We start from the raw sequence: 27062 nt of genomic DNA, 5'->3' as shown, positions 1-27062 counted from the left end.
CACGGGGAAAGCCTTTGGGTGTGCATGAACTGATTCAATTGGAAAGAGCTCGAAGTAAGGGATCTTGACCCCTCGGTATATTTGCACGTGGATATCAACGGCCTCCGACTTGGACCCCTTAGTTGGTCCATCTCTAAGACTTCATCCTAGAACAAGGCTAAATTCTTGAAAAAAGTCCAAAAATACATCACCGTCGAGGAGAATGAAGCCAACAAGTGCCTCCACGAACCAAAAGCTGAGGCCAGCCAAGGGGCCCCTGACAAGAAGAGGAAGGAAAGGGATGGATATGACTGCGACCACGACCACACCAGTAAAGATAGCGAGAAAAAGCCACTGACCCCTTCATTCAACAAATATACACCACTGAACTCGACCCAAATGCATATACTAATGCAAATAGGGAATGATGAATACATGAAATGGCCGGCCAAACTGAAGAGGAACCCTAAAAGAGGTAACCCCAAGAAGTACTACAAGTACCGCCACAACACCGGTGCCTCCTCCTCGTAGCAGCAACAGGCCGAGCCCTAGGCCTGTCACTCACTAGCTGGAATTATTAAAGTCATCACTGGGGGCTTGACCTTAGGTGGAGCATCTGCCTTGACCCGAAAGGCAAACACCAGGCAATGCAACGTCCAGAGCCTGATGCCTAAAAGGTCGAGGCTAGAAGACACCATCTCCTTCTCCGATGATGACTTGCAAGGGGTCTCATTGCCCCATGACAATGTGTTGGTGGTGTCTATGACTATCACCAACTACTTGGTGAAGAGAAACCTCATGGACAGTGGCTCCTCAGCTGACATCTTGTTATACGACACATATGAGAAGATGGGGTTGATGCCAAATTGGATGCAACCTGTGGACATGCCACTAGTTGGGTTCTCCAGAGCAATCATCAAGCCTGAAGGGAAGATAACCCTACCAGTCACAATAGGAATCGAGCCTCAGCAAGTCACCCGGATGATCAAGCTCTTCGTCGTGAAGATAGGCTCCCTATATAATGCCATCACAGGGAGGCCGACCCTTCATACATTCAAGGCAGCCATCTCGTTCTATCACCTCACCATGAAGTTCCTCACTAAACATGGCGTGGGAGTGGTCAGGGGGAACTAGAAAGTTCATAGATAGTGCTATGTAGCAGCACTAAAATGCAAGAACTAAGAAGCCTTAGAAATGGAAGGGCTCGACCTTGGGGATGAACCAGCGAGCCGAGGCTAGCCAGCTGAGGATCCCATCTCGGTTCCCCTACACAAGGCTGAGCCTAAGAAGACAACATGAGTCAGGTTGAGACCACAATAAAAGCACAAGCATTGACGGACTTTGTGGTCGAATGCACTTTCATTCGCGCCCTCGGCCAGGCCCCCAAAGAGGATGTGAGGCTTTGGCCCACCTAGACTTTGTTTGTGGATGGATCCTTCAATGCCAAAGGAAGTAGGGCCGGCCTTATACTTCTCACCCTAGATGACAACAAGTTAGAGTATGCGCCGCATTTTGGCTTTTCTACCTCCAACAATGAAGTCGAGTACGAGGCCCTACTCGCTAGCTTATAGCTCGCCAAAGACCTCAGAGCCAAGGACATTGAGGTCTTCAATGACTCATAGCTTGTCATGTACAAAGTGAATGGGGAATGGGAAGCCAGGGAACCAAATATGGCTAAGCACTTTGCTAAAGTCCGAGAACTGATCAACCACTTCCATCGCTTCACCCTGCACTAGGTGCCACGGGTCGAGAACACAAGAGTCGACGCCTTGTCCAAACTAGCAAGTTGTTCGGGATCGGCCCTTGGCCGTATAGTACACATCGAGAGTTTAGCATGACCTTGCATTGAAGAGAAGCAAGTATATCCCATCCAAGCCGAGCCCGACACCTCTTAGTTGTAGTACATGAGTGGAAGACCAATACCCTGTACCTGGAACTCCGTGGACCTCCAAATGTATTATTAGTGATGTAAACATTGCTAGTGAAAATTTTGTGAATAAAGTGTGCAAGGTCCTCTCACCTCGACTTGATTCACCCTAGTGTACACATACTCTTTTTATCCAATTGTCAGGACCCCTCAGTTGAACGAATTGATGTAGCACACAACCTTCATTAAGGTTATATCCTCAGACTAGACGTTGGTCCAAGGCACACAACTCTTTGAGAGCCATACACCTAGTCGCCTTTTTAGTTAAGGCAAGAATTTCTAGGACCTAGGCCATTATTAATGAGTGGCTTACAACACCGGCCTTGGCCTCAAAGACCCTTAAGTCTGTGTGTAGGCCAAAGAGCCGATGTCATCCCATTACTTAACACAAAACACGATGAACAATATAATGCTACTACACCAAGGCAAAGGCACTCTATGACCTTGGCCACATGCCATTTGATGGTTCTCGTCCATGTGCGAGTCCATTCTCTAAGTCCCTAAGGAAGAACATGCTAGGTAGGCTAAGGCAATCACCTCCCTTTTTTCTAAGGAAGAGGGTCTTGGAACATGCTAGGCAGCCATAAGGAGAAACACCGTCGTGAGTAGCTAAGTTAGGAGTTACGAGTTTCTTTGCAAAATATGCCCCTTCGGGGGAGGCATTGACCCCTTGTGTGAGAGAAAAGAAGAAAACAGAAAAAGAAAGAAACAACACAATTTTGACAAAAAACTCAATATGGAAAAAGTTCATATATTCATTCGATTCCCTTTACAAAAAGAGGCCTATGATAGGGGAGATCGAGCCCGTACAAAAAGAATTCCAAAACAAAAGAAAAAGAAACAAAAAGCTGTCCAAAGGAAGCCTCAACCCTATGTAAGAATCCTCACTCACCCTCAATGTCAACATGATTGTTGGCCGCCACCTCCTGTGCGTGGGCTGTTTGAGCGCCGCCCTGGCCCTTGGTTGGACTTACCACCTTGGTCGCTTGGTGGCTCGGAAGGCGAGGACCCAACTGGTTGACGTTGAAATCGGGGAAGAATGCCAACACGTGAGCCTGAGTGTCTTTGATCCCCTCTAGATAGGAAGAGGCGTTGAACTCGGATAGTTCCTCCATGTGGGCCTCAGAGGCCTTGTACTCCTTCGAAGCTCAGGAGGACGTCTATTGAAGCCTTTGCTTCGCCTCATCCAGTAAGGCCCTAGTGGCCCTCAACTACTCCCTCTTAGCCGCCACGTCAGCCTCAAGCTTCTTACGACGGTTGTGTTCCCCACGAGTCATCTCAATAGCGACCTCTCAACTGGCCTGCTCCTCGGTCAGCTAGCGCTTTAGCTTTTCGATTTCCTTCTGCGACATCTACAACTGCTGTATCATCACTTCCATTTTGTCATAGAGGTTGATAACACAAGAAGACGTTTACGAAGAAACAAGAAATCCCCGTCAGTTAGAAAAGTCTAAGTAAAAAAGTAGTGTCATAAAGAAAGTGAAGGTTCAACCTTACCTCGGCCAACTTGTCAAGTAGCATGTCTCGGACAGCCTGGGGGAGACCTAGGTACATGACTGTCGATTTGCAGCAGAAAGCACCCCGGTGATCAAGGTGTAGCTGATGCCTACGTTGCTCAGAGAGTCGCCCTCCCTGATGTTCCAGTTCGGGGGGAACACCCAATGTGCCGTTAGAGGGAATGTCATCCCACGAGCTCGAGGAGTGAGGTCTTGACTTTTGAGGTCCTCCTACAGCACCCCCCGACTCTGTGGTCCCTCACTGCAACTTTCTTCACCCTCGGTTCTTGAGGGGCATCGGTCAGTCGCTTGGGAGTGGCTATCTTCCTCTTCTTAGCCTCGACATTCCCCTTTGGCCAAGGTGGTTCCCTCTTGCTCGGCCTCTATGAAGGCCCCTTGGCTGAGCCCTTCCTGGACTTTGCTACTACTGCTTGTAGAAGTCTCTCCATCAAGCTGTTGTCCGTCTCTGCAACCAAGGAAGATGACCAACGTTAGAAGAAAGGCAATGAACATTAAACAAGTGACACAAATAGCCGACAATAGGAGTGCCCATACAAAGGGGAGCAGGACTAAGGCCAACCAACACCAAGACCTCCTTCGCCACTAGGGGTCCAACATGAATTATCCCAATTAGTCAAATCCGATTCATCACAACTGAATCCTCCTCGCTCTGCATGGCCTGATCCTCTTGGTTGACGAGTCCGATGCTCCCCAGTAAAATTGGAAGGACCATCCTTGTGGACAGCTAATGATGAAAAACTTCTTCTTCTAGTTGTGGATAGACGACGTATTGTCCACTACCCTACCTTGTCAGCCTTGGAAGTACCACAGACCTTCCTTGTCAGAATGCTTCCTCAATGCGAACAGACCCCAGAAGACTTTCAGGGTCACAGACACATCTTGGAGGCAAGCTATCACCAACACGACTATAATGGTCCTAATGGAGTTCAGAGCAAGTTGGCTAAGGGAAATGTTGTAGTAGTTAAGGATTTATGGGACAAGAGGAGGCAAGGGAAAACGAAGACTGAAGTGGAGGTAGTGCTCATTCACACACACCTCCCCCTTGGTGGGCTACCATGACCGGTCACCTATGTAGGGGACTTTAACCCTATAGCTCCCTGGGATATGATACATGTCAGACAAAGCCCTCACTTGCTCTTTGCCGAGCTTACTATCAAAGTCGGAGTGGGGGTGACACACCAATGTCACACCTTGTGGCTGATGTGTAGATCAATGCTTGGGTCCCACGCCATACAAGGAAGCCCAACTGGGCAGCAGTTTGGAAGGCTAAGTGAGCATATACTATTGATGGGCCTAAAGCCCATTTCGAACTGGGCTGATTTGATTAGTTAAAGAAGGGGCGAATATGAGATTAGATTAGCAAATAGGATAGGGTCTTACTCTATCCACTCAGAGAGTCCAAATCTGAATACAGATTTAGATCTGGAAACCTCATAATCAGATTAGGAGAGGGCTGATCTAATCTGCAGATAAGATAAGGGTCTATCCTTATCTCTTAAAGGGAATTCAGGTCCAAATATGATTTGTATCAGCAACTCCTAATGGGATTAGGAGCTGATCCCTTTTAAGGTTATAAAAGGAGAAGGGGGCAACATATAAAAGATCAATCACTTTCGAAATTCAGAGAGAGAACACAACACCCAGTGAGACTGAGTTGTTTTCTCCTTGCCGCCTCCTTCCTGCCGCCACCATTACTGCCAATTCAATCTCCTCTTTCTAGTAAGAGCGATCAAGATTGGATCTTGATATCAGTCTTTGGAGAAAGGCTGATCTGAAGGTGTGCTCACTGCCTCCAGCGAATTCTTGTGAAGGGTTCGGTTCTTTTGTAAGAACACTGCTGATTCTGCTCCATCCTACACTGCGCCATTTTCAGTGGGAGCAGTTTTTGGTTCCTACCTTCGGCGTGAACACCTCCATTGGGAGATACTGCTTCTCCGTATCAGGTATATCCCTCTCCTGCTTCTGATTTCAGATTTGGTTTGGTTTATGGTTCAAGATTGATAATTGAAAATGCAGATTTTCTAAAACAGGGAATGTGATTCCCAAATGAGGGGAGAGGAAATTTTTGAAATTTCGCCTAACCTACCTTCAGGGAATGTGAACAAGGAAACAGTCGTTGCACAACCGCCACGAAGAATCCTCTACAACCAAGGCTGACGCCTCCACGCAACTCTACTATATACTCTCTTCAGCCTAAGCCGAGGTCTCTGCATAGCACACCATCCGACCTTGTCCATTACGGCCTTGAGAGTGGGAGCAAATGATGTAGGGATACTTGGTGGGCCTCATATCATGCCATGTGGCATCAACTAGATCAAATCCTAGCCACACATCACCAATTGCTTCCAACCATTCCTAAGGCAAGGTTAGCTATAAAAGGGGGCACTCGCCTCAAGGTAAGCATATTCAAAATCCCAAGTGAATCATCCTCGGCTGTTAAGGACTAAGCTCTGAGCTCTTGTCTCTTGCCTGGTCTGACCCTTATATAAGAACTCGGCTAACTTAACCGTTGGAGTCTCCTCCCTTGGGATAACACCCAGGGCTTCTGACGTATGCTCTTCTCTTGTTTACATATTGGACCTGTCAGCCTCGGATACATGCAAAATCCCCTTGTTGCCCTCAGCCTCATATTTGGCAGCACCAAGTCCAATATAGATGTACTATTATGGACTGATCCAATTCAATGTCTAAACGATTCAATTTGTTCAGAATTGATTTTAATTTAGATTGGGTACAACCCAAGCTTGGTCCATTGATACTTGTACTTTTATTTTTTGTTAAGGTTGCATTTGTTTGAAGTGTAAATACAAATCGACAGAAAATTCTACCACCGCTTCATTTGTCAGCGTTTGTATTCAGTGTAATATGGACCAGTGTAAAACTTCATTCTCAGTTTGTATTTTCGTGCGTTAGGTTGGAGTGTAAGTTTTTCATTGAAAAATGATGTAAACCTCATGATTGAATTTTACACCGATAATCAATGTAAATACTACATCAATTTTATCATTATACTTTTAGATTGATGATAATTTACATTGAAAACAAACACAACCTAATGGATTGGATATTGCTTCAATTTGACCACAATCCAGTATAAATTCATTATAGATGGAATAGGTCCAATCCAATACAATAAATACTTTGGATCATTAGATTAATTTTGATTCAGGCAGAATCCAACCCAAACCTGGTCCATTGATGCCCCCTAAGTATTAGCTGGAAGAGTCGACACCGAGACAACCATCGCAATAATTCTACCCCTTTTGAATTCTTGGACCTCGCTTCATAACAAAGCTTTTCTTGTTATTAATAAACTAAGACAAAGAAATGAAACGAAAAGAAAAGAAAATCTCAATTGTAATTGGATATTTAACAATTAATTCTAGTATGGGTTTAACAATTAGTTTTGGTATGAGTTTAATGTTCTTGGAATGAAACAAGATTGTGGAGGCACACATGAAAGTATGTTGCAATATCTTATTCTTATACTAATTATTAGTTCTACATAGGGACTTTTTTTTTTGTAACCGAACCGGTACTACCGGTTTTTGGAAAACCGGTAACTGAAACCGAACCAAAGCCAATCGGTTTGGTTTGTCGATTTTTCAGCTTTTTAATTTTCACAATATATTATAAAATATATATAAATATATAATATAATATTTTAAATAATAAATAATATATCATATATTATAAATATATATTTATATATATAATGCATATTTATTAAATTTATAATATATATAATACATAAATATATAAAATATATAGAAATAGATGTATACCAGTCAGTTTGGTTAACCGTCGGTTTTCTATATTGGTTAACTAAAACTAAACCAGTACCTTTGGTTTTTTAAAAACATCAAATCGAAACCAAACCGACCAATTCAGTTAACTGATTTTTTGGTTCAATTTCGGTTGGTTCGATTTTTCGGTTTTTTTGCTCACCCCTAATTCTACATGAAATTGTGTTGTAATATCTTATTCATATACTAGTTATTAGTTCTACATGAAATTATTTGCAATATCTTATTCCTAATACTAGTTTTTAGTTCTAGCAACTCTCCAACTCTTTTAGCTTTGATTCGTCCAGGAAGCCATTTTTTTTTGAAGGCCACGAAGCCATATTTGGGTCATTTACTAAGAAAACCCATATTATAGTTTCATATGAATACTAAGACTTACCCTATAATTTGCATATTACTAAGGCACCCCTTCTGTTAGGAATGTTTTATATTTCCTGTTAGGAATTTTTTATATAAAAATAAAAATACAAGCATAATAGACAATTATAGAAATTTTTTTTATTATCTATTTTATTTTCTATTATGTTCCTTTGTTTTTTATTTTAATTTATTAATTTTCTATTATTGTCTATTTTATTTTTTGTATTGACATTTAGTTACTTTTTTTTCTTTCTTTTTAACTATTTTGGTCAACCAAATGATAGGGCAAAAAATATCACTTTACAATTCCATCTAAAAGAACCAGCAACAACCAACAAGTATAGTGGTTGAAAAGTAGAGGGGGTGTCTTAGTAATAGGCAAACTAGAGGATGGGTCTTAGTAAACGATCCTTATTGTTAATTTTTTATTCGGGTTGCTTACATAATTACCCATTAAAAATACTTATAAGCTATGGGAGAGAATGAGGTCCTGTTCATTTTTTGAATTTTGAGAGGAGGAAAGTTGGTCAATGAGATTTTGTTTCCCATTGACCAAGATATTCATATATATTTTTTTAGATTTATGAGGGGTCTATGAAAAATTTATTTTCTGTGGGTGGGATAAGTGATACCCATATCCCAAGTGGATAAGTAACTCTCTCAATTATAAGAAAAATTGTCAACACTTAGATGGAACAAAATTACCCTTTTTAATAATTGCCTTTTATGCTTAAAATGGTCATTGCCTTTATTTACCATAGAAATAAAAGAACATAATGAGTAAATGCACTTACCTGTGTGAAAATAATCATCTTGGTAAGTGCATTTACTAAGTAACTTCCCAAAAATGAATGAGGCCTGAATTTGAAGCCACCCATCTTTCTCTCTCTCATGGTTTTTAGAACCTGACCAGACTGGACGGTTGGACTGGAAAAACTGAGAATCGATCACCTGACTGGTTCCATTTTACCCCAGAACCGTTATTTTGACCAAAAACCGTTGATTTAGATAATAAACTATTGACCCAAGCGGTCAAACTATTCGAACTGTCCAACGGTTTTTGGCCAATTTATTTTATTTTATTTTAATTTTTGTTTATTAAAATGTGTCGTCCATTCAATTAGAACAATCAAACCATTGGACCCGGTAACTGAAAATGAACAGGTCGTTATCTGGTTCGATTTTAAAACCTTGCGCCCTCTCTCTCCATCGTTTTTTTCTTTTTTCAATGTGTAACTCTACCACAACTCTGTCATGTGCAATACTGTACGTGCCCCATCTAATGCATATATTAACATAGAGAAATATTTAGTAAGTTTACCAACTATTCTCATTATTTAGCTCCTTTTTTTTACCTAATTCCAGTTCATTTCCATTCTCATCTAAACATATGATTGGAGCTGGCCAAATGGCCAGCTGATTGTAGCGTAGATCAGAAGGGAATGATCCTATTGAAGATGGATTGCCTATGTCTCCCATGTTTTAGAAAATTTTGAAGACATTGATTATAAGATCGAGTGAGGTTATGAGAAAAAAAAGTGGATACAGTATAAAGTCTCAAGTCTCAAGTCTCAACCACCGACCTGAATTATTTGAAGAAATCTGAGAGGCCGGGAAATAAATAAAAGGAAAACAAATTAATTAAAAGAAGATAGAGTACACTACATTAACAGTAGCTTTGATCATGGTTTGGGCAGTAGGGCAGTAATTGAATGCCGGTAAACGCGTAGCGAGCACAGAGGTGGTGCCATGGAACACGTCCTTATCCGGTGGGCAGAGCACATGCATTACTATTGTTCATCGGAGGTCAATAAGCAGTGCTGACGTGGAGGTCAGAGTAAGCTGGTGCGAGACCCCAAATGTTGTTGAGTGCTGCCACGTCGTATATGATCTAAACAGTAGTACAGTTATAGTGCAGAAGAATCATGTGCCTTGTTTGTTGAACACCTTTGCTGATCTCTCTCTTTCTCTCTCTCTGTAGACTTGGAGACCTGTTACATGCTTAAGACCCCAAATTGTTTGCATTCATCTGGGTTTATCACTTGTATTTGGTTGTCGTTTATCCATGTCTCACCCCTTTCCATTCTCTCTCTCTCTAGTGTCATCTACAACTACGAGTACTCTTCTCTCAAATCTCAATCGAAAAATCTGGTGTATTTCTCTGATACCATCTGGAGACGCGTGTTCCTCTCTTCCACCAGAGAATATAGACCCGTGTACATCCTTTGGTTTTCTGGTTGCTTTTCATAAGTCACTAATGATTGATAAAGGGACTCCTCCCTTTCCCTATCCCTATAAATTAATGCATCCATCTATTTGTGCAAATCTTCACTTATGTGCTGCCGCTTTCCTTGGTCTGCTTGTCTTTCTCCTCCTCATCCTCACAACTTCTCTTCTCCCCTGTAAGTTTACACAACTTTTCATTCTTTATTTGTATACATCTTTCACTCTCTTTTAGATTAGCGTTTATCTCTTTTTGTCTTCTAAGTTCTAACATGATATGGGTATTAACTAGAGAAGCAGAGTCTTGATTTTGTTAAGTAATAAATAAGCCCCCTCGGCTCCCTTTCTCTCTCTAGTGTGTGTATGTGACTCTTCTGAAACCCAGTCCCTTGATGGAAGTTTTCTCATCATAATTGTTTCCAAAACTATAGTGGATAATGGAAAGAGCTGTTTCATTTTCTCCATGTAGCGACCTGTCGAAAAGTAAAGGCAATGATAAGCTCCAACACCTTTCCTTCGTCTTATTCTTCTTAGTTGTTGTTATCTTCTGTTTCTCTCCTACTATCTTCATCAACTTCGCCACCAAGAAAGTAACCAACAAAAGAGACGTATGATATGGACATTTCCTTGTTTTGTTTATTGATCTTATCATTTGGCTCTAGGCTGTTAAGGGATGTGTTTGCTATGCCTCATAATAATTAGAAGAGCAGATATCGTGCCTTTTCTTTTTAATTTGATTACTTGAGCAAATTCTTCTTCTTCTTCTTCTTAAGTTTATTTTTCCCCTTTAAATACTGGATTGCAGAGGTAACACAAAACCACATCGATTGGAGGCCTGAAACGAGAAGCTTGCTCTGCTGTCTTTGAGCTATAAACAAACCGAACTCACACTGCCGGCGCTCAGATAAGCTGACGGTAAAGGTGTTGCATTTTGCTTCCAAGGAGCTGAAATGGGGGTGGAGGATGCCAATGTTTTTGAAACGTTAACGAAGGTACTCAACGCTGTTGTGTCATTCAAAAGTTTAACACACTCACTCGCATATTTGCAAAAAGAAAAAAAGAAAAAAGAAATCTTTAATCTTCTACTTTATATATTTTATTTGTATAACTTAATATCGGATGGTAAGGAAGTAAGGATCATTGAAAGAATTAATTCTTTTATTATTTAAAAAATCGAGTCATCGTCCCGTCATCCCTTTTTCTGTTTTTAAGCATTTTTCTATTGTTTTACTTTTTGTTAGGGCCTTGGGGATAATCTTTTTTGTATTATTTCCTTTTTTTTTGAAAAAAAAAGGTTCACTTGTTCCCTCCCAGCAGCTCCCCCCGTCCACACCCTCTTTCCTCGTACAAAAGGTATAAAGCTGGTTATGACAATCACGAGTTTCACAGACTTTAAGGCCCCTGAAATTAGACAAACAAAATAATCTCCAAACATTTTTCCCTAGACGGGCCACGTGGAGCTTCTTGTCCAGACACCTATAGGACACAACCTCTAACTTGTACACGTGTTCCACTTCAGCTTCACACTATTAAGGGATGCACATTCTCTGCCTCCACCCCACTAGTTTGGGCCTCAATTTCAATTGCAACTATAAAACAGGCCGAAATTTGGGCTCAGGCCTCTTCACAAATGAACAAATATAAAGCCCAGGCCAAGATTTTTGCTTCTACTTTTTTTTTTTTTTTATATTGCCAGTGGAAGATTTGGAAGATTCCATTTAGATGGACTTAGAAGTGTGTCGGGCACCGTAAATTTGGAATCTTCTATTCACAAAATGAAATGTTCAATGTTTTCAATCTTCCTATTTCTATAGGTTAGTAAATAGTGATTTACTCCTTGAGATTAGAAATCCACTTATTCCGGTATTATTTGGTTGCACATAAAATGAAGGAAAAAAAATCTAAAAATTCCCATTTCCTGATGTTTGATTGAGCGTAAATTTGGGCTGTGAAAAATGAATATTTTCCGAAAACTGAATTCTAGTCGAAGGAAATCAACTTTTTTTTTTTTGTTTTTAGATTTTCAATAAGTGATTTTGTAAACAGAGATTGGTAAAAAAGTTATTTTGGAGTGTAAAGAAAGCTGTACTGATTAGGGTAAAACGGTCACATTGGGACATTTATCAGGGATAGATTGAACACACACGTATTGGATTCTAGAACCTACACGAAAATAGTAGATCATATGACAATGATTTCTCGAGCTGGGTCTCCAATTCAAAACCTGAAAAGTGAAAAGTACCGATCTAACAATGCTAGCCTTATAAACAGACCCTCACTTATTAATTATAGGAGACCAGGCCCTAATAATTATCAATCTAAAATAGACAATACGCAGGAAAAGAAATAATAAAAGAGGGGGAGGGTGGAGGCAGCAGTATATATTTGCCATTAAACATCATGTAATGTTTTCTGCATTAAAAGAAAAAACGATCCCCATCTTTTCACACCGGACAAATATAAAATATGTACAATATAAATACATATAAAATATAAAATTTTACAATTTATTCTTTCCAAACTGATCCTTTAGAAGTCCAAATACTGAGTGCAAGTTGCACCTGGTTGGGTTGGGTTGAGATCAGCCCAAACCCAACCGGAGCTATTGAACCCCCAACCGTAACCCAAATACAGCCTGAAGTTTCTAGATTGCGTTGGACTCGGGCTGGCCTGACTTTTTTTACGTTTTTTTTTTCTCAAATGTTCTTGTTCTAAGACTGAAGGGTTTAGATTAATTCAATTTAAGCATTATTATATATAAAAGGATATAGTCATTATATTTTAGAAAAAAACTATCAAACTTATAATTGCTGACATATGTAATTAAGTACTTATATATCTATGTAAATCGGTTTTGGCCTTTGGGATGTTTAAGTCTCTAACCAAATCCAAATTTAAGTCTAATTCATACTTTTCCTTCCTAATCCAAACTTCAACCCGACTCTTTGGGCTAAGCTGAATATCTCATTAGTCATTACCATTGAAGACCATTTATAGTAAAAGATCTAGTAATGATGATTGGATTTAAGGCCCATCACGCTACACTATCTAAGAATAGAAGACGCAAGTAAAAAGATCGTACACCAGATGACGTTCATTGCAATTCCCAACAACCTCGTTGTGAATAGTGGTGCAAGTTTGAGGTCAATCCTAGTCCAACTTGAACTTTTGAACCCCCAACTCTAAAACTTTGGTTTGGCTCGGATTGGCCCGACTTTACTACTTCCTTTGGCCTAATTATTCTTATTCCTTGGATTCAAGGTTTCAGGTAAATTCAATTTTACAATAATTATGTCTAAAAGAAAATAATAATAATAATTTATAAAAATAAGATATACATAAGTATTTAGAACTCCAGCATTAACCCAACCCAACCTTTTCTTGCTGGGTTCGACTAACCTAGCCCTAGTCATGAAACCTGGAAATGCAAATGTGGAAACATTTTCATCCAATAGGAACACAACACAACTTACCTGTATTTCCATTTTCCAATCTTTTCTCTGTCACTCTTCTAGACTTTCAAGCTAATTCTCTTTAGTCTGTATATAAGCTTAAAACTTCTCAGCCTTGAGTGTTTTTAACTCCTCCTTCTCTTTCTCTCTATTCCGGTGTCTCCAGCCACTAAGGATGGATGCAGATCCACCATTTGAAGAGACCTACAAGACCCTCTTCCAGAACTCCATTGGAAAAGCAACAGGAGGAAAAGTTAATGACATCATTGAAGAATGCGAGCTCCCTGTGATTGATCTGAGCGGCCTGAATCGCAGCAAATCAGATAGAGAGAAGTGCAAAAGAGAAATCGCTGAAGCTTCAGCACAGTGGGGTTTCTTTCAGGCCGTGAATCATGGGATACCGAGGGAGATTTTGGAAAGGATGCACCATGAACAGGTGAAACTGTTCCAACATCCGTTTGATAAGAAGGCTAGTAAGAATCTTTTGAACTTCTCTGTGGATAGTTACCGCTGGGGGACGCCTTCAGCAACTTGTCTGAGGCAGTTCTCGTGGTCAGAAGCCTTCCATATTCCACTGACCGATATTTCGAAATCGGTCGATTCCAACAGTCTCAGGTACGTATAAACATTTCTCATTAGTTATTACAAAATAAATAAATTTTAATAAAAAAAAACTCCGTCGTTCTGCAATTACTATGATTATTTATTTATTTTTTCGCTGTAATCTGTGACTAGTTTGTTAAAAAAAGTTGGTATTTTTGGACTGATTGATCCTTCCTCGGATCGGTTCCGCCCGATATTGATTAGGATCGTGCTCCTGATTCCTGAGGAATCAAGGAAAGGCCATAGCCCATAAGCCAAGGCCCGCGGCCCTCGGCCCTCGGCCCAACGGCCCTCGGCCCAACGGCCCATGTATATAACAATGGAAGAGGAAATTTATTGTAAATTATGGCATATATAAAAGCTTTTCCTTTTAAATAATTAGTTTCTAGAGGAAAAAAAATTAATGCACGATTATTATGGTGATTAAAGTACAGTTCATTAGTTCCTGACCATAGCTGGACGATGACACGTGGAAAGGATAGCTTCAGCTCATGACCTAATCTAAAGAAGAAAATTGCCACGTATCCAAAATAAGTCCTATTTGGGGACAAAAAGATTGAACATGTGGTGATGAGCTAAATTATTAATTATCTCAAGATAATCAATATCAAAAGTATAAAACTATGAACTAGGGACCCCCCCCCCCCCCCCCCCGGTGTACGTTATGTCGTGAAAACTAATCCCAACGCTTTTGAATTTTTAAATTTTAATCCTCTTCATAGTAAAAAGGGATAGGTGTGCATCTCTCTCAATTCCATTATTATGATTTATGAGGAAAACATATTACATATCCACTCATGTACCTCCTTATCCCTTTCCAGTGATTCTACTTTTTTTTTTTTTAAATAATGAAATTTCATATATATCCAGATGCATATGCATGTGCCCACTACTGCTATTGCCTAAAAGAGAATGAGAAGCAATAAGATGTTTTCTTCCTGTAAATTCTATGTTTATAACTAATAACAAAAAAATATAAACAAGAGTCTGGCTCATACAACTCAGGGAGAGCATGGATCCCATCATACGAGCACTTTCCTTCCAAGATCTGACCCACTACAAACCCAAATGCACAAAATGGATTGAACAGGGAGCCCACCTTCCCAGATCTGATGGGGATGGAAACCCATTTCCCCCCCACTCAAATGCTGATAGAGATTTGGCTGGGTATATCCATTCCAGATCCAACGGCGTGTCATTGCCCTAATGATGACATGTGAACCCAAAGCAGGAAAATCGATGGGTGGGTGGGCTTCACTCTTCAGCATTTGGATAGGGAGTGTTATTCTTGTACTGCATGTAGCCCAGAAAATTCCCAAACCCCTCAATTATTGAGGTTTTGCCTTACAAAGCGATACAAAGCCAGCAAAATGGCCCATCCATAGTTCCATATCCTAATATTATATATATAATATCACATGTTTTTCAAGTCAGTAGTTCTACTGGGCCGGCAGGATCACTCACCAATGGAATTGATACAATTCTGGCATTCAACGTGGAAAATCAATAAAAGTACTGTACAAAGTATAAACCAGACTTTACTATATATATATAATATATTCTCTTTTTTACAAGCATGGACCCTTCACAAGTCTATCAAATCAAATGTGACTCTGCTCTACTGTAGTAGTACCGCATGCACTACTCAATTGTACCCACACCTCACAAAGTCACAGATACACTCACTCCTGTCTTGCTCTCGTGAACATCATGTGCTGTGGCATCACCGGGGCCTAGTCTTTGGTGTGTTATTCTACACTTGTCTAAGTCCAAGGCCTAGTTGGACGGGTTTGATGGGCCCCTCCATATGGGCTGAAGATAAGTGTTCTGACACTGAATACCACGTGTCTTCTCTTCGTGGGAAAACATTAGCCTCTCTGAAAAGTGGCCCCGTCTCATCCATGGAGTTCCACAGATTCGATTCCAAGCTGGAATTGGATTACATTCTTGTTTACTCAGTTGTTTCACTTGTTTGTTCTCGGACTAGTAAAAGCCTAAAAGCCTAAAAGGATGGGTGTCAGTTGTCAAAAAGGCCACCTCTGCAACTCTTACCCGCGCGCCCAAGTCCCAACCACCTTCTGGCTTCTAGTTCTGGACGACAGGTCGACAGGTGCCAGCAGCCAGCCCAGTCCAACTACTTTCTCTCGTGTCCGGCCCATCGTTTGTTATCCTGTCACTGGGCCCAACTACTTAATGACTGTGTGTGAGAGTTGCAACAGTTTTTGTTAGGAAACTGGACACTTCATGTCCAACTCAAATATATGTCAGGTACAACTTTTCTGTGTAAATACGGCCTTAATGGATGGAAATGTTCTTGTTTCAGCTCAACAATTAAAGAATATGAGGCAACAGTTTCAGTGTTGGCGCAAAGTATAGCTGCAATTCTAGCAGAGAATCTGGGTGTTAAATCCAACTTCTTTGCGGAAAATTGCTTGCCCAGCACTTGCTATCTCCGAATGAACAGATATCCTCCATGCCCAATTTCTTCCGAGGTCTTTGGGTTGATGCCACATACCGACAGTGACTTCCTCACAATCTTGTATCAAGATCAAGTTGGAGGATTGCAGCTGGTGAAAGATGGGAGATGGATCACTGTCAAACCAAACCCAGATGCTCTAATCGTCAACATTGGTGATTTATTTGAGGTACTTCAATTTCTTTTCACCATTATAGCATACTAGAATCTTTCAGAGTTCACAAGTGAACATTTGGTACACTTTTACATTAGTTGGATTCCAATTGCTGAACCAAGAATATTCTTACGATGCAGGCGTGGAGCAATGGCGTTTACAAGAGTGTTCAACACAGAGTTATGACCAACAGACAAGTTCAAAGATTCTCCGTAGCATATTTCTTTTGCCCGTCCTACGACACTGTAATACAGAGTTGCAGAGAGCCCTCGCTTTACAGAAAGTTTAACTTTAGAGAATATAGGCAGCAGGTCCAAGAGGACGTCCGGGCGAGAGGCTATAAGATAGGGCTTCCTAGGTTTCTCCTTCGAAGCCAGTTGGGTTAAAAACCAGAAAAAAAAAAAAACATTTTGAGCGTGTTTGGGTTCAGGGTTTTCTTCTCTGCTTAATTAGATTATGTACGTAGGATAAGATATTATTGCTGTTTGGGGATCTTTGTTTTCTATTTTTTTCTTCTTTAGACTTTAGCTGTATAGCCCTGAACCTTGGGGAACTGGGGAAGAGAGTCTGGCCTGCATCCAAACATATCCCATAGCTCTTAGGCAACCACAACAAATATATAATGTCGTAAGGAGAGGGGGTTTAGTTATGAGTTTTGTTCAAAATTGGGTTCGAATTTCGAAATAGATTGTCAAGAGGTTGTTTGCTGTTGCACCAATTCAGTCCAGAAGACATCACTACTATCATATTTCCTTGGGAGAATCACCAATCCGCCCAGATCAAAATTTTATAGCCCCAAAGTTCAGTTACTAATAGAGGGGCTGGAATTCAGAATTCTGCATGGTGTGTATCCGTACTTGTCCGTATTTCCTTTGCTTGTTATGCAAGGTTCAAGTAAAAAGATGAGGAGTAAAATCTCGATGGAATACTGGACTCGATTATCCATGTGAATGTGAATAGATATGGTAATGGTTTACCATTAGTTATGTAACTATTACTCTATTAGATGGATAAAAGGTAAGTTGCTAACGAAAACATCTCTCTCGATCCATGTGTTTTGTTATTTAATCATTATTTATTTTTTTCATATGCTAATTTTTTTATGCTGTGTTTGGCTGCAATTAAAATTGCACTAGTACAAATGTATGAGAGTGCAAATGAAAAAGTGTAAATTTTAGTTTGGTTTTATTTTAGATTTTACTTTGTTATGTTTTGGGTTTTATTTTTCTTCATTTGTACTGCAACCAAATAAATTATTTGCATTACAATAGTTTTGCATCAGTGCAAATAAATTTGCACTGCAACTAAACACAAAACCTTAAAGTTCTGTTCGTTCGCAGCGCAAAATCTGAAATGGATTGTATACCAATTTTGCATCTGGTTCAGATTTGCATCAGTCTATTTGTAACTATGATTGCACTTGATGAATATATTTTGCATCACCTCTCTCCAAAATCAATAGACCAATACTTTCATATACTTTAAAAAAAACCCAAACTCCTAGTATTCTGGTATATTTTGGTATATCCATGAGTCTCCATGACCTTATAACCTTAGATACGGATACAATACCCCCAATCTTACTCATGTATTAATAATTTAATATTTTGATCTTTGTCGATGTCAAGAGGAGATCATATCATTTCACTCCTCCATTCTTATGGCATCCTTTTATTAATATCTATTTATTTCACACAAATAAAACAAAATCAAACATGACACTTGATTTAGTCTTAAAAACTCTATTTTTATCTTTTCAGTATGATGTATAACGTCTCACTGAAAAATTTTGAATGATTATTGATGAGGGTGGATTTGGCCCTCCAATGATATTATGACACCTGGTAGCCTTTTGACAATTAAGTGCAGCCTCTTGACAACTAGGCAGCTCGCCACAGACAGCTCGCCATAGGCAGCTCGCTACAGACAGTTCGCTACAGGTAATTCGCTACAGGCAGTTCGCTATAGGCAGCTCGCTACAGGTAGCTCGCCACTAGGCAGCTCGCCATCATGCAACACTAACAGGAAGCTCGCCACTAGGCAGCTCATCATCATGCAACACTCACAGGCATCTCGCCATCATGTAGCCTGGCAACTCAGAACAATTAGGTGACACCTGGGACCACTTTGGCAACAACTTGCCTTTGCTAAGATGATGGTGTCCCACAGGCATGGCCTGGCACAGGTGTGACCTGGTGGCTTGGCCCTGGCACGACCTGGCAGCCTGACCCTGGTGCGACCTGGCCCAGGCCCGACCTGGCGGCCTGGCACAGGCACGAGCTGGCAGCTTGGCCTTGACACGATCTGGCAGCCTGGCCTTGGCACGAGCTGGCAGCCTGACTGGCGCGACCTGGCCCTGGCACGACCTGGCGGCCTGACACAGGTGCCAACCTAACAACCTCGAGGAGCTCACCACCGTACCCCGCATTTTATGGGTTTGTGACTTGTAACGGCTATATTAGCTCACCCACTCCCCGGTTCTGACGAGAATGGACAGTTTTACAGTTTGATGGCATTTCATCCACTTAACACGCAAGCTAGTCCCATCACAACTGGGATCCAGGAACTGCTCCACCTAACCCATGAGGACTCCAATATATAAAGACCTCACCCCCCAGGGGCAAAGGTATGTGAAAAGAGGCTGAAGGAAGAGGTGGTAACCCCTGCTCTCTAGCTCTCTCATTCTCTAATATCATTCTTCAAGCTCTCTTTACTAAGTGCTAACTTAGCCATCAGAGTGACCTCGCCGGGTTAGCCACCCTGGGTCCTCTGACATCTGGTTCCTTGCAGGTCTCTAAAAGAGCAACAGAGCTCAAGGTATCTCACCTCCAGGCAGCTCATCAAGGTGGCTAACCACTAGGCAGCTCATCAAGGTGGCTAACCACTAGGCAGCTCATCAAGGTAGCTCACCTCCAGGCAGCTCATCAAGGTGGCTCACCACCAGGCAGCTCATCAAGGTAGCTCACCTCCAGGCAGTTCATCAAGGTAGCTCGCCACCAGGCAGCTCGCCACTAGGGAGCTCCACTTCAGCCCCTGAGTCACAGGCCACTGGGAGCAGACGAGATGACGAGGTACTTTGCCAAAAAATTGACACATCACGAAAAAAATGATACATGACCGGAAACCGTCACATCAGTTGGCGTCGTCTGTGGGAACACGCTACAAAAGGCTAAATTCTCATCCTACAAAAGCTAAGTTCTTATCTTACAAAAAGCTAAGTCCTCTTCTCCCAGATAGCTAAGTCCTCAAATTTTTAGAAACTAAAGCTCTCGCTTTATAGTTTCCATTTTTTATGAAATCAAAGACTATGCAGGGACCTAACATGCTAAGTAGCTCTAAGACGCCCCCCTGGCAGCCTGGCGCGCGCACGGCCTTGGCGGTCTGCGCGCGGCCTGGCACGGGCGCCAACCTGGCGGCCTGGCCCAGGCGCGAACTAATGAACTGAAAAGGCACCAGCCTCAGAAACAAGTAAGCAAGCTCTAGCTCCCAGATTGTGATTTCTAGTTCGTAGTCTACTATGAGAGTACTAACATAGCCATCGGAGTGACTTCACCGGGTTAGCCACCCCAGGTCCTCTGACATTTAGTTCCTTGCAGGTCTCTAAAGAGCAACGAAGCTCATCAATCCAGCTCGGCACCTAGTCAGCCCAGCGTCTCACAGGCAGCTTGGCACCTCACAGGCAAACCTCGGTGCTACAATAAGACCCAGTCGCCTCTACGACATGGACAAAGTTCAGGAGTGGACTACGAGTCGCTCCCAAAGCCTAAGGGCCACAATACTACTGAAAGACCTAGTCGCCTCTATGGCATGGGCAAAATTTAAGAGTGCACTACGGGTCCCTCCCAAAGCCTAAGGGCCTACTACTGAAAGACCTAGTCGCCTCTACGACATGGGCAAAGTTCAGGAGTGGACTACGGGTCCCTCCCAAAGCCTAAGGGCCACAATACTACTGAAAGACCTAGTCGCCTCTACGGCATGGGCAAAGTTCAGGAGTGGACTACGAGTCGCTCCCAAAGCCTATGGGCCACACTACTGCTGAAAGACCCAGTCGCCTCTACGGCATGGGAAGCACTACTGCACAAGACCTAGCTGCCTCGTCGGCATGGGCAAAGTCAAGGAGAGTGGACTACAAGTCGCTCCCAGAATCTAAGGGCTAAAATACCGAACTGGCAGAGACCTCAGCACCTTACGAGCAACTTGCTTCCAAGCAGCTCCCAGAACCTAAGAAACTGAATCAGCGCTTAGAAGCTCATCGAATTACGGGCCAAAAGGAGAAATCTACTCCCTTCGCCTACTTTCAACTCGGGAGTGGGGGGCAAATGATGAGGGCGGATTTGGCCCTCCAATGACATTATGACACCTGGTAGCCTCTTGACAAATAGACAGCTCGCCATAGGTAGCTCACCACAGACAGCTCGCTACAGGTAACTTGCTACAGGCAGTTCGCTATAGGCAGCTCGCTACAGACAGCTTGCCACTAGGTAGTTCGCCATCATGCAGCAGTCAAAGGCAGCTCGCCATCATGCAGCACTCACAGGCAGCTCGCCATCATGCAGCACTCACAGGCAGCTCGCCTCTAGGCAGCTCACCATCATGAGGCCTGGCAACTCAGAACAACTAGGTGACACCCGGGACCACTTTGTCAACAACTTGCCTTTGCTAAGATGATGGTGTCCCATAGGCACGACCTAGCACAGGCGCGACCTGGTGGCCTGGCCCTGGCGCGACGTGGCCCCTGGCATGAGCTGGCAGCCTGGCCTTGGCACGACCTGGCAGCATGACCCTAGCGCGACCTAGCCCTGGCCCGACCTGGCGGCCTGGCACAGGCACAAGCTGGCAGCCTGGCCTTGACACGAGCTGGTAGCCTGGCCTTGGCACGAGCTGGCAGCCTGACCCAGGCGCGACCTGGCCCTGGCACGAGCTAGTGGCCTGGCCCAAGCACCAACCTGGCGGCCTGACACCGGCGCCAACCTAACAACCTCGAGGAGCTCACCACCGTACCCCACATTTTACGGGATTGTTACTTGTAACGGCTATACTAGCTCACCCACTCCCCGGTTCTGACGAGAAGGGACAGTTTTACCGTTTGATGGCATTTCATCCACCTAACACGCAAGTTAGTCCCATCACAGCTGGGATCCAGGAACTGCTCCACCTAACCCACGAGGACTCCAGTATATAAAGACCTCATCCCCAGGGGCAAAGGTATGCGAAAAGAGGCTGAAGGAAGAGGTGGTAACCCCTGCTCTCTAGCTCTCTCATTCTCTAATATCATTCTTCAAGCTCTCTTTACTAAGTGCTAACTTAGCCATCGGAGTGACCTCGCCGGGTTAGCCACCCCGGGTCCTCTGACATCTGGTTCCTTGCAGGCCTCTAAAAGAGCAACAGAGCTCAAGGTATCTCACCTCTAGACAGCTCATCAAGGTGGCTCACCACCAGGTAGCTCATCAAGGTAGCTCACTTCCAAGTAGCTCATCAAGGTGGCTCACCACCAGGCAGCTCATCAAGGTAGCTCACCTCCAGGCAGCTCATCAAGGTGGCTCACCACCAGGCAGCTCATCAAGGTGGCTCACCTCCAGGCAGCTCATTAAGGTAGCTCTACACCAGGGAGCTCCACTTCAGCCCCTGAGTCACATGCCACTGGGAGCAGACGAGATGACAAGGTACTTAGCCAAAAAATTGACACATCACGAAAAAATGATAGATGACCGGAAACCGTCACATCAATTATTAAACTACTCTTTTATCATGAAAACTTTATTTAACTCGTTGATTACTCAAAAAAAGGGTGGAGCAGAAATAGGGATGTCAATGAATAGGTTAAGTGGTAAATCTACCTTCGTCCAACCTGAATTAATTGTGTGTCGACGCTGTAATGCTGCATGCACCAAACCCGACCCAATGGCATAGATTATGTTTGGTTTGAAGGAAAATGTAGGGAAAAGAAGGAAAAAAGGTTTCCCTACCTTTTTCTTTCTTTCCTTACCTTTTCCTTCAAACCAAACATAGCCGAAATGTCTCTTTTTCTGATAGATATCTTACCTGAACTCGACCAAATGACATTGATTATGTTTGGTACTGATGAGGGTGGATTTGGCCCTCCAGTGAAATTGTGACACCTGGCACCTCATGCAAACCAAGTGTATCCTCTTGATGACTGGGCAACTCGGGCAGATCGGCATAGGCAGCTCGCCACTCCGCAGTAAGCCTGACGTCTTTTGAAGAGCTCGCCACTTAGGGGCAGCTCGACACTTACAGGTAGCTCGGCATAGGCAGCTCGCCACAGGCAGCTGGCCACTCTGCAGGCAGCCTGGTGTCTTACGAAGAGCTCGCCACTTAGGGGCAGCTCGGCACTTACAAGCAGCTCGGCACTTAGGGGCAGCTCGGCGTATCACAGGAAGATCTCCTGCCTGACAACTATACCTGACAAATCCGGAGACCTGTGCCCACGTCTCTCGCTAGGCGGCGCCGTGCCTGCCAGTCTTGAGAGCTCTCCCTTGACTGGCAGAGCCGTACTCTGCAGCAGCCGCCTGCACTCGCCCCCTCAGCTCTGACAGTAACGGCTACGGCAGAGAGACAGAGGCGGTTATGCCTGACTTGATAGAGGCTGTAAAGCTTGATTTGATAGGACACCACTATATAAGGACTCCGACCCCCAAAGACAAGGGGGAGAGAGGGAAAAAAGGATGGTAACCCCTGCTCTCTAGCTCTCTCATTTCTCTCCAAGCTCTCTGTAATCAGAATGCTAACTTAGGCATCGGAGAGTCCCCGTCAGGAAAATACCCCCGGGTCCTCTGATTCAGTTCTTGTAGGTCCCTCAGCTCCCGTTGCCTACAAAGGAGAGGAAATCACCTCATGCAGAGGGTAGTCGGGTTGCGCTGCACCAGGGAGCTCCACCATCCTCTGAGTTGTTGGCCGCCTAGGAGCAGGTCAAATGACGAGTCCACCAGGGAGCTCGCCACTAGGCAGTTTGCCACTAGGCAATTCGTCACTAGGTAGTTCGCCACTAGGTAGCTCTCTACCAAGGAGCTCGCCACCAGGCAATTCGCCACCAGGGAGTTCGCCACCAGGCAGCTCGCCCCTAGGCAATTCGCCACTAGGGAGCTCACCACCAAGCAATTCGCCACCAGGGAGCTCGCCACCGGGCAGTTCTCCACCAGGGAGTTTGCCACCAAGCAGTTCGCCACCAAGTAGCTCTCCACTAGGGAGCTCGCCACCAGTAGTTCTCCACTAGGGAGTTTGCCACCAAGTAGCTCATCACCAAGGCATGTCACCACTGGGTCAAATGACGAGGTACTTAGCCAAAAAAATTTATACATCACAAAAAATGGTACGTGACCAAAAATGGTTACATCAATTGGCACCGTCTGTGGGAACACGCTACAGAAAGCTAAGTTCTCATCCTACAAAAGCTAAGTTCTCATCCTACAAAAGCTAAGTTCTCATCTTACAAAAGCTAAGTCCTCTTCTCCCAGAAAGCTAAGTCCTCACTTTTTTGAAATTAAAGCTCTCGCTCTATAGTTTACAATTTTTATGAACTCAAAGACTATGCAGGGAGCTAACAGACTAAGTAACTTTACTTTCAATTCGGATAAAGCCTCATCAGTCCTCTCCGCAAGGTCCCCCCTACAGAGATGAGCTCTTCGTGGCTTCCGTGGGAGTTGGCGGCCAACGGACTACATAGGCACCCTTATCGGTCGAGCCTTCCAAGGCTCCCGTGTGAGCTGGTGACCTAAAGTTAGTAGTGCGGCCCCCGAAGGTCGAGCTCCTAGTAGCTTCTTGTAGGAGTGGGTGACCGGCATTACAAAGCTGATGCAGTGCAATCATAGCTCTAAGGCACCCACCTGGTCGGTTCGGCACCTCACTGGTAGTTCGGCACCTGGTCAACTCGGCACCTCGCAGGTAGCTCGGCACCTCACTGGTAGGTCGACACCTGGTTAGCTCGGCACCTCGCAGGCAGCTTAGCACCTGGTCAGTTCGGCACCTCACAGGCAAAGCCTACGGGCCACATTACTACTTAAGACCCAGCCGCCTCTTCGGCATGGGCAAAGTCAAGAAGAGTGGACTACGAGTCGCTCCCAAAGCCCACGGGCTACACTATTGCTAAATACACAGTCGCATCCTCAGCATGAGCAAAATCAGCAAAAGTGAACTATAAGTTGTCCCCAGAGCCTAAGGGCTACACTACTGAACTGGCGGAGACCTCCTCACCTTACAGGCAGCTCGCCATTGGCAGGCAGCTCACCACATACAGGTAGCTCCCAAAGCCTAAGGAATTGGATCAGCACTTACTAGCTCATCGACTTACGGGCCAAAAGAAGAAATCTACTCCCTTCGCTAAGTTACTCTCAGCTCGGGAGTGGGGGGCAAATGATGAGGGCGGATTTGGCCCTCTAGTGAAATTGTGACACCTGGCACCTCATGCAAACCAAGTGCAGCCTCTTGACGACTAGGCAGCTCGGGCAGCTCGGCATAGGCAGCTCGGTACAACTCGGGCAGCTCGGCATAGGCAGCTCGGTATAGCTAGGGCAACTCGGCATAGGCAGCTGGCCACTCCGCAGTCAGCCTGGCGTCTTACGAAGAGCTCGCCACTTAGGGGCAGCTCGGCACTTACAGGCAACTCGGCACTTAGGGGCAGCTCAGCATATCGCAGGAAGATCTCCTGCCTGACAACTGTACCTGACTGATCCGGAGACCTGCGCCCACGTCTCTCGCTAGGCGGCGCCGTGCCTGCTAGTCCTGAGAGCTGTCCCTTGACTGGCAGAGTCGTACTCTGCAGCAGCCGCCTGCACTCGCCACCTCAGCTCTAACAGTAATGGCTGCGGTAGAGAGACAAAGGCGGTTATGCCTGACTTGACAGAGGCTGTTATGCCTGATTTGACAGGACACAACTATATAAGGAATTTGACCCCCAAAGACAAGGGGGAGAGGAAATCACCTCATGCAGAGGATAGTCGGGTTGCGCTGCACCAGGGAGCTCCACCATCCTCTGAGTTGCAGGCCGCCTAGGAGCAGGTCAAATGACGAGTCCACCAGGGAGCTCGCCACCAGGCAGTTCACCACCAGGGAGCTCGCCACCAGGTAGCTCTCCACCAGGGATTTTGCCACCAGGGAGCTCGCCACCAGGCAGTTCGCCACTAGGGTGCTCACCACCAAGCAGTTCGCCACCAGGGAGCTCGCCACCGAGCAGTTCTCTACCAGGGAGTTTGCCACCAAGCAGTTCATCACCAAGTAGCTCTCCACCAGGGAGCTTGCCACCAGGCAGTTCTCCACCAGGGAATTTGCCACCAAGTAGCTCATCACCAAGGCACGTCACCACCGGGTCAAATAACGAGGTACTTAGCCAAAAAATTTTATACATCACAAAAAATAGTACGTGACCAGAAACGATTACATCAGGTACCATTGATTTTTCTACTTGAAATGCCTCGTAGGAATTAATTGGACTGTATTGATAGTTCGATATAATTTTTTTTTAAATTCGGTTAAGGGGGTCGGTTTAAGGTTCTTCTACCCCTTAATCAATCAAAACCCTGATACACTTTCTGTAAGGGCATATTGGAATGCTGTTTAAAATAAAAATGCACATATCTGTTTTTATTTGGAAACATTAAATTGACATTTCCTTACGTGATACTCACATGTGATGTGACAATAGTAACTCTCACCGATTTGTATTGATCACAGTAATGGTACTAAACAAAACTATAAAAAAGTATAAACAACCATTATTAAGACCAGTGGTACCGTTCGTGAGATAGGGCAGGGTGGGTTATCTAACGTTACTTATTTCAACTAGTCGGATTAGCGTATTTGTATTGAATCCGATCCATTAATTTCCCTAGGCATAAATGGATATTTCAATATAAAAAGTTGTAAAAAATAATAAATAGGAAGGTAGAATGGAATTTATCGGTCAACGCTTTCTAAATTCAAAATGCAAAAGAGTTGTGGAACTGTTGCTAAGAAATGAAAATCACAATGAATATAAGGGATGAGTTGTGCCACTTAGTCATTCTCCTTAAAACTATATTTCTCCTTACGGTGCAGCCGAGTAAATGCAAATCGATCAATAAAACAACCCATAAGCTATTGGTAGACGTGCACTTTCTTACTAGACCTCTACAAACCACCAAGAATGATGCTTAAAGATAAGTGATTGACAAAGAAGAAAAACCGTGTTGTGTGTACTAGTATATGTTATTAGGTCGACCAACAGAAGATGAAGAAAATGCTTAAAAAATAAAATAAAATTTAAGTTCAAACCAAACAGCGATTAAGAAACAAACGGTTAGGGAGGAAAACGATAGGGTGTGTGTGCATACACTTGTACCTACACTCATGCCCATTCCCTCACCCATGCCCCAACCCGACCTGCACCCTTGCAAGCCTACTAATATACTTAAGTCCATCTCTTTCCCAAGCAAGGATTAAGGTATTGATACGATACTCCTGATATGGGGCATATTGTATTTATATCCATGATCATGGATATAAGATATGCTACGACTTGATATGTATCCCATGAGTTGTGTGTATCGGTACGATATGCCTCCATATTGGGT

General features: G+C 43.7%; 2 protein-coding genes across 3 annotated transcripts; both read left to right on the top strand.

Annotated features, from left to right (window-relative positions):
• The first annotated feature begins 645 nt into the window (after positions 1 to 645).
• Positions 646 to 1113, top strand: LOC148803933 (uncharacterized). The gene has a single exon (XM_088898595.1). It carries the CDS (start codon positions 646 to 648, stop codon positions 1111 to 1113), a length of 468 nt encoding a protein of 155 aa, XP_088754721.1.
• Positions 1114 to 9632: 8519 nt separating this feature from the next.
• LOC104585673 (gibberellin 2-beta-dioxygenase 8-like) lies at positions 9633 to 17702 on the top strand. 2 transcript variants are annotated; one of them, XM_010242625.3, is made up of 5 exons: positions 9633 to 9991; positions 10618 to 10804; positions 13431 to 13879; positions 16191 to 16512; positions 16638 to 17702. In XM_010242625.3, the coding sequence occupies exons 2-5, from the start codon at positions 10763 to 10765 to the stop codon at positions 16881 to 16883; spliced, it is 1059 nt and encodes a 352-aa protein (XP_010240927.1). In that variant the 5' UTR covers positions 9633 to 9991; positions 10618 to 10762; the 3' UTR covers positions 16884 to 17702. The 2 variants fall into 2 exon arrangements, with proteins under 2 accessions (XP_010240927.1, XP_010240928.1); XM_010242626.3 differs by lacking the exon at positions 9633 to 9991 and adding an exon at positions 10015 to 10420.
• Positions 17703 to 27062: the final 9360 nt, after the last annotated feature.

This window comes from Nelumbo nucifera, chromosome 1 (assembly GCF_055504915.1).
Source record: "Nelumbo nucifera cultivar China Antique chromosome 1, China Antique-T2T, whole genome shotgun sequence".
NCBI lineage: Eukaryota > Viridiplantae > Streptophyta > Magnoliopsida > Proteales > Nelumbonaceae > Nelumbo > Nelumbo nucifera.
The sequence above is the reverse complement of the archived record's forward strand: the minus strand, read 5'-3'. Positions and strand labels throughout refer to the sequence as shown.

Excerpts from the sequence above, each read along its gene's own strand:
- LOC148803933 (XM_088898595.1), top strand. The coding sequence starts at position 646 with ATGCCTAAAAGGTCGAGGCTAGAAGACACCATCTCCTTCTCCGATGAT.
- LOC104585673 (XM_010242625.3), top strand. The coding sequence starts at position 10,763 with ATGGGGGTGGAGGATGCCAATGTTTTTGAAACGTTAACGAAG. Across the intron at positions 10,805-13,430 it reads TTTTTGAAACGTTAACGAAG|CCACTAAGGATGGATGCAGA; the intron begins GTACTCAACGCT and ends CGGTGTCTCCAG. Across the intron at positions 16,513-16,637 it reads ACATTGGTGATTTATTTGAG|GCGTGGAGCAATGGCGTTTA; the intron begins GTACTTCAATTT and ends CTTACGATGCAG.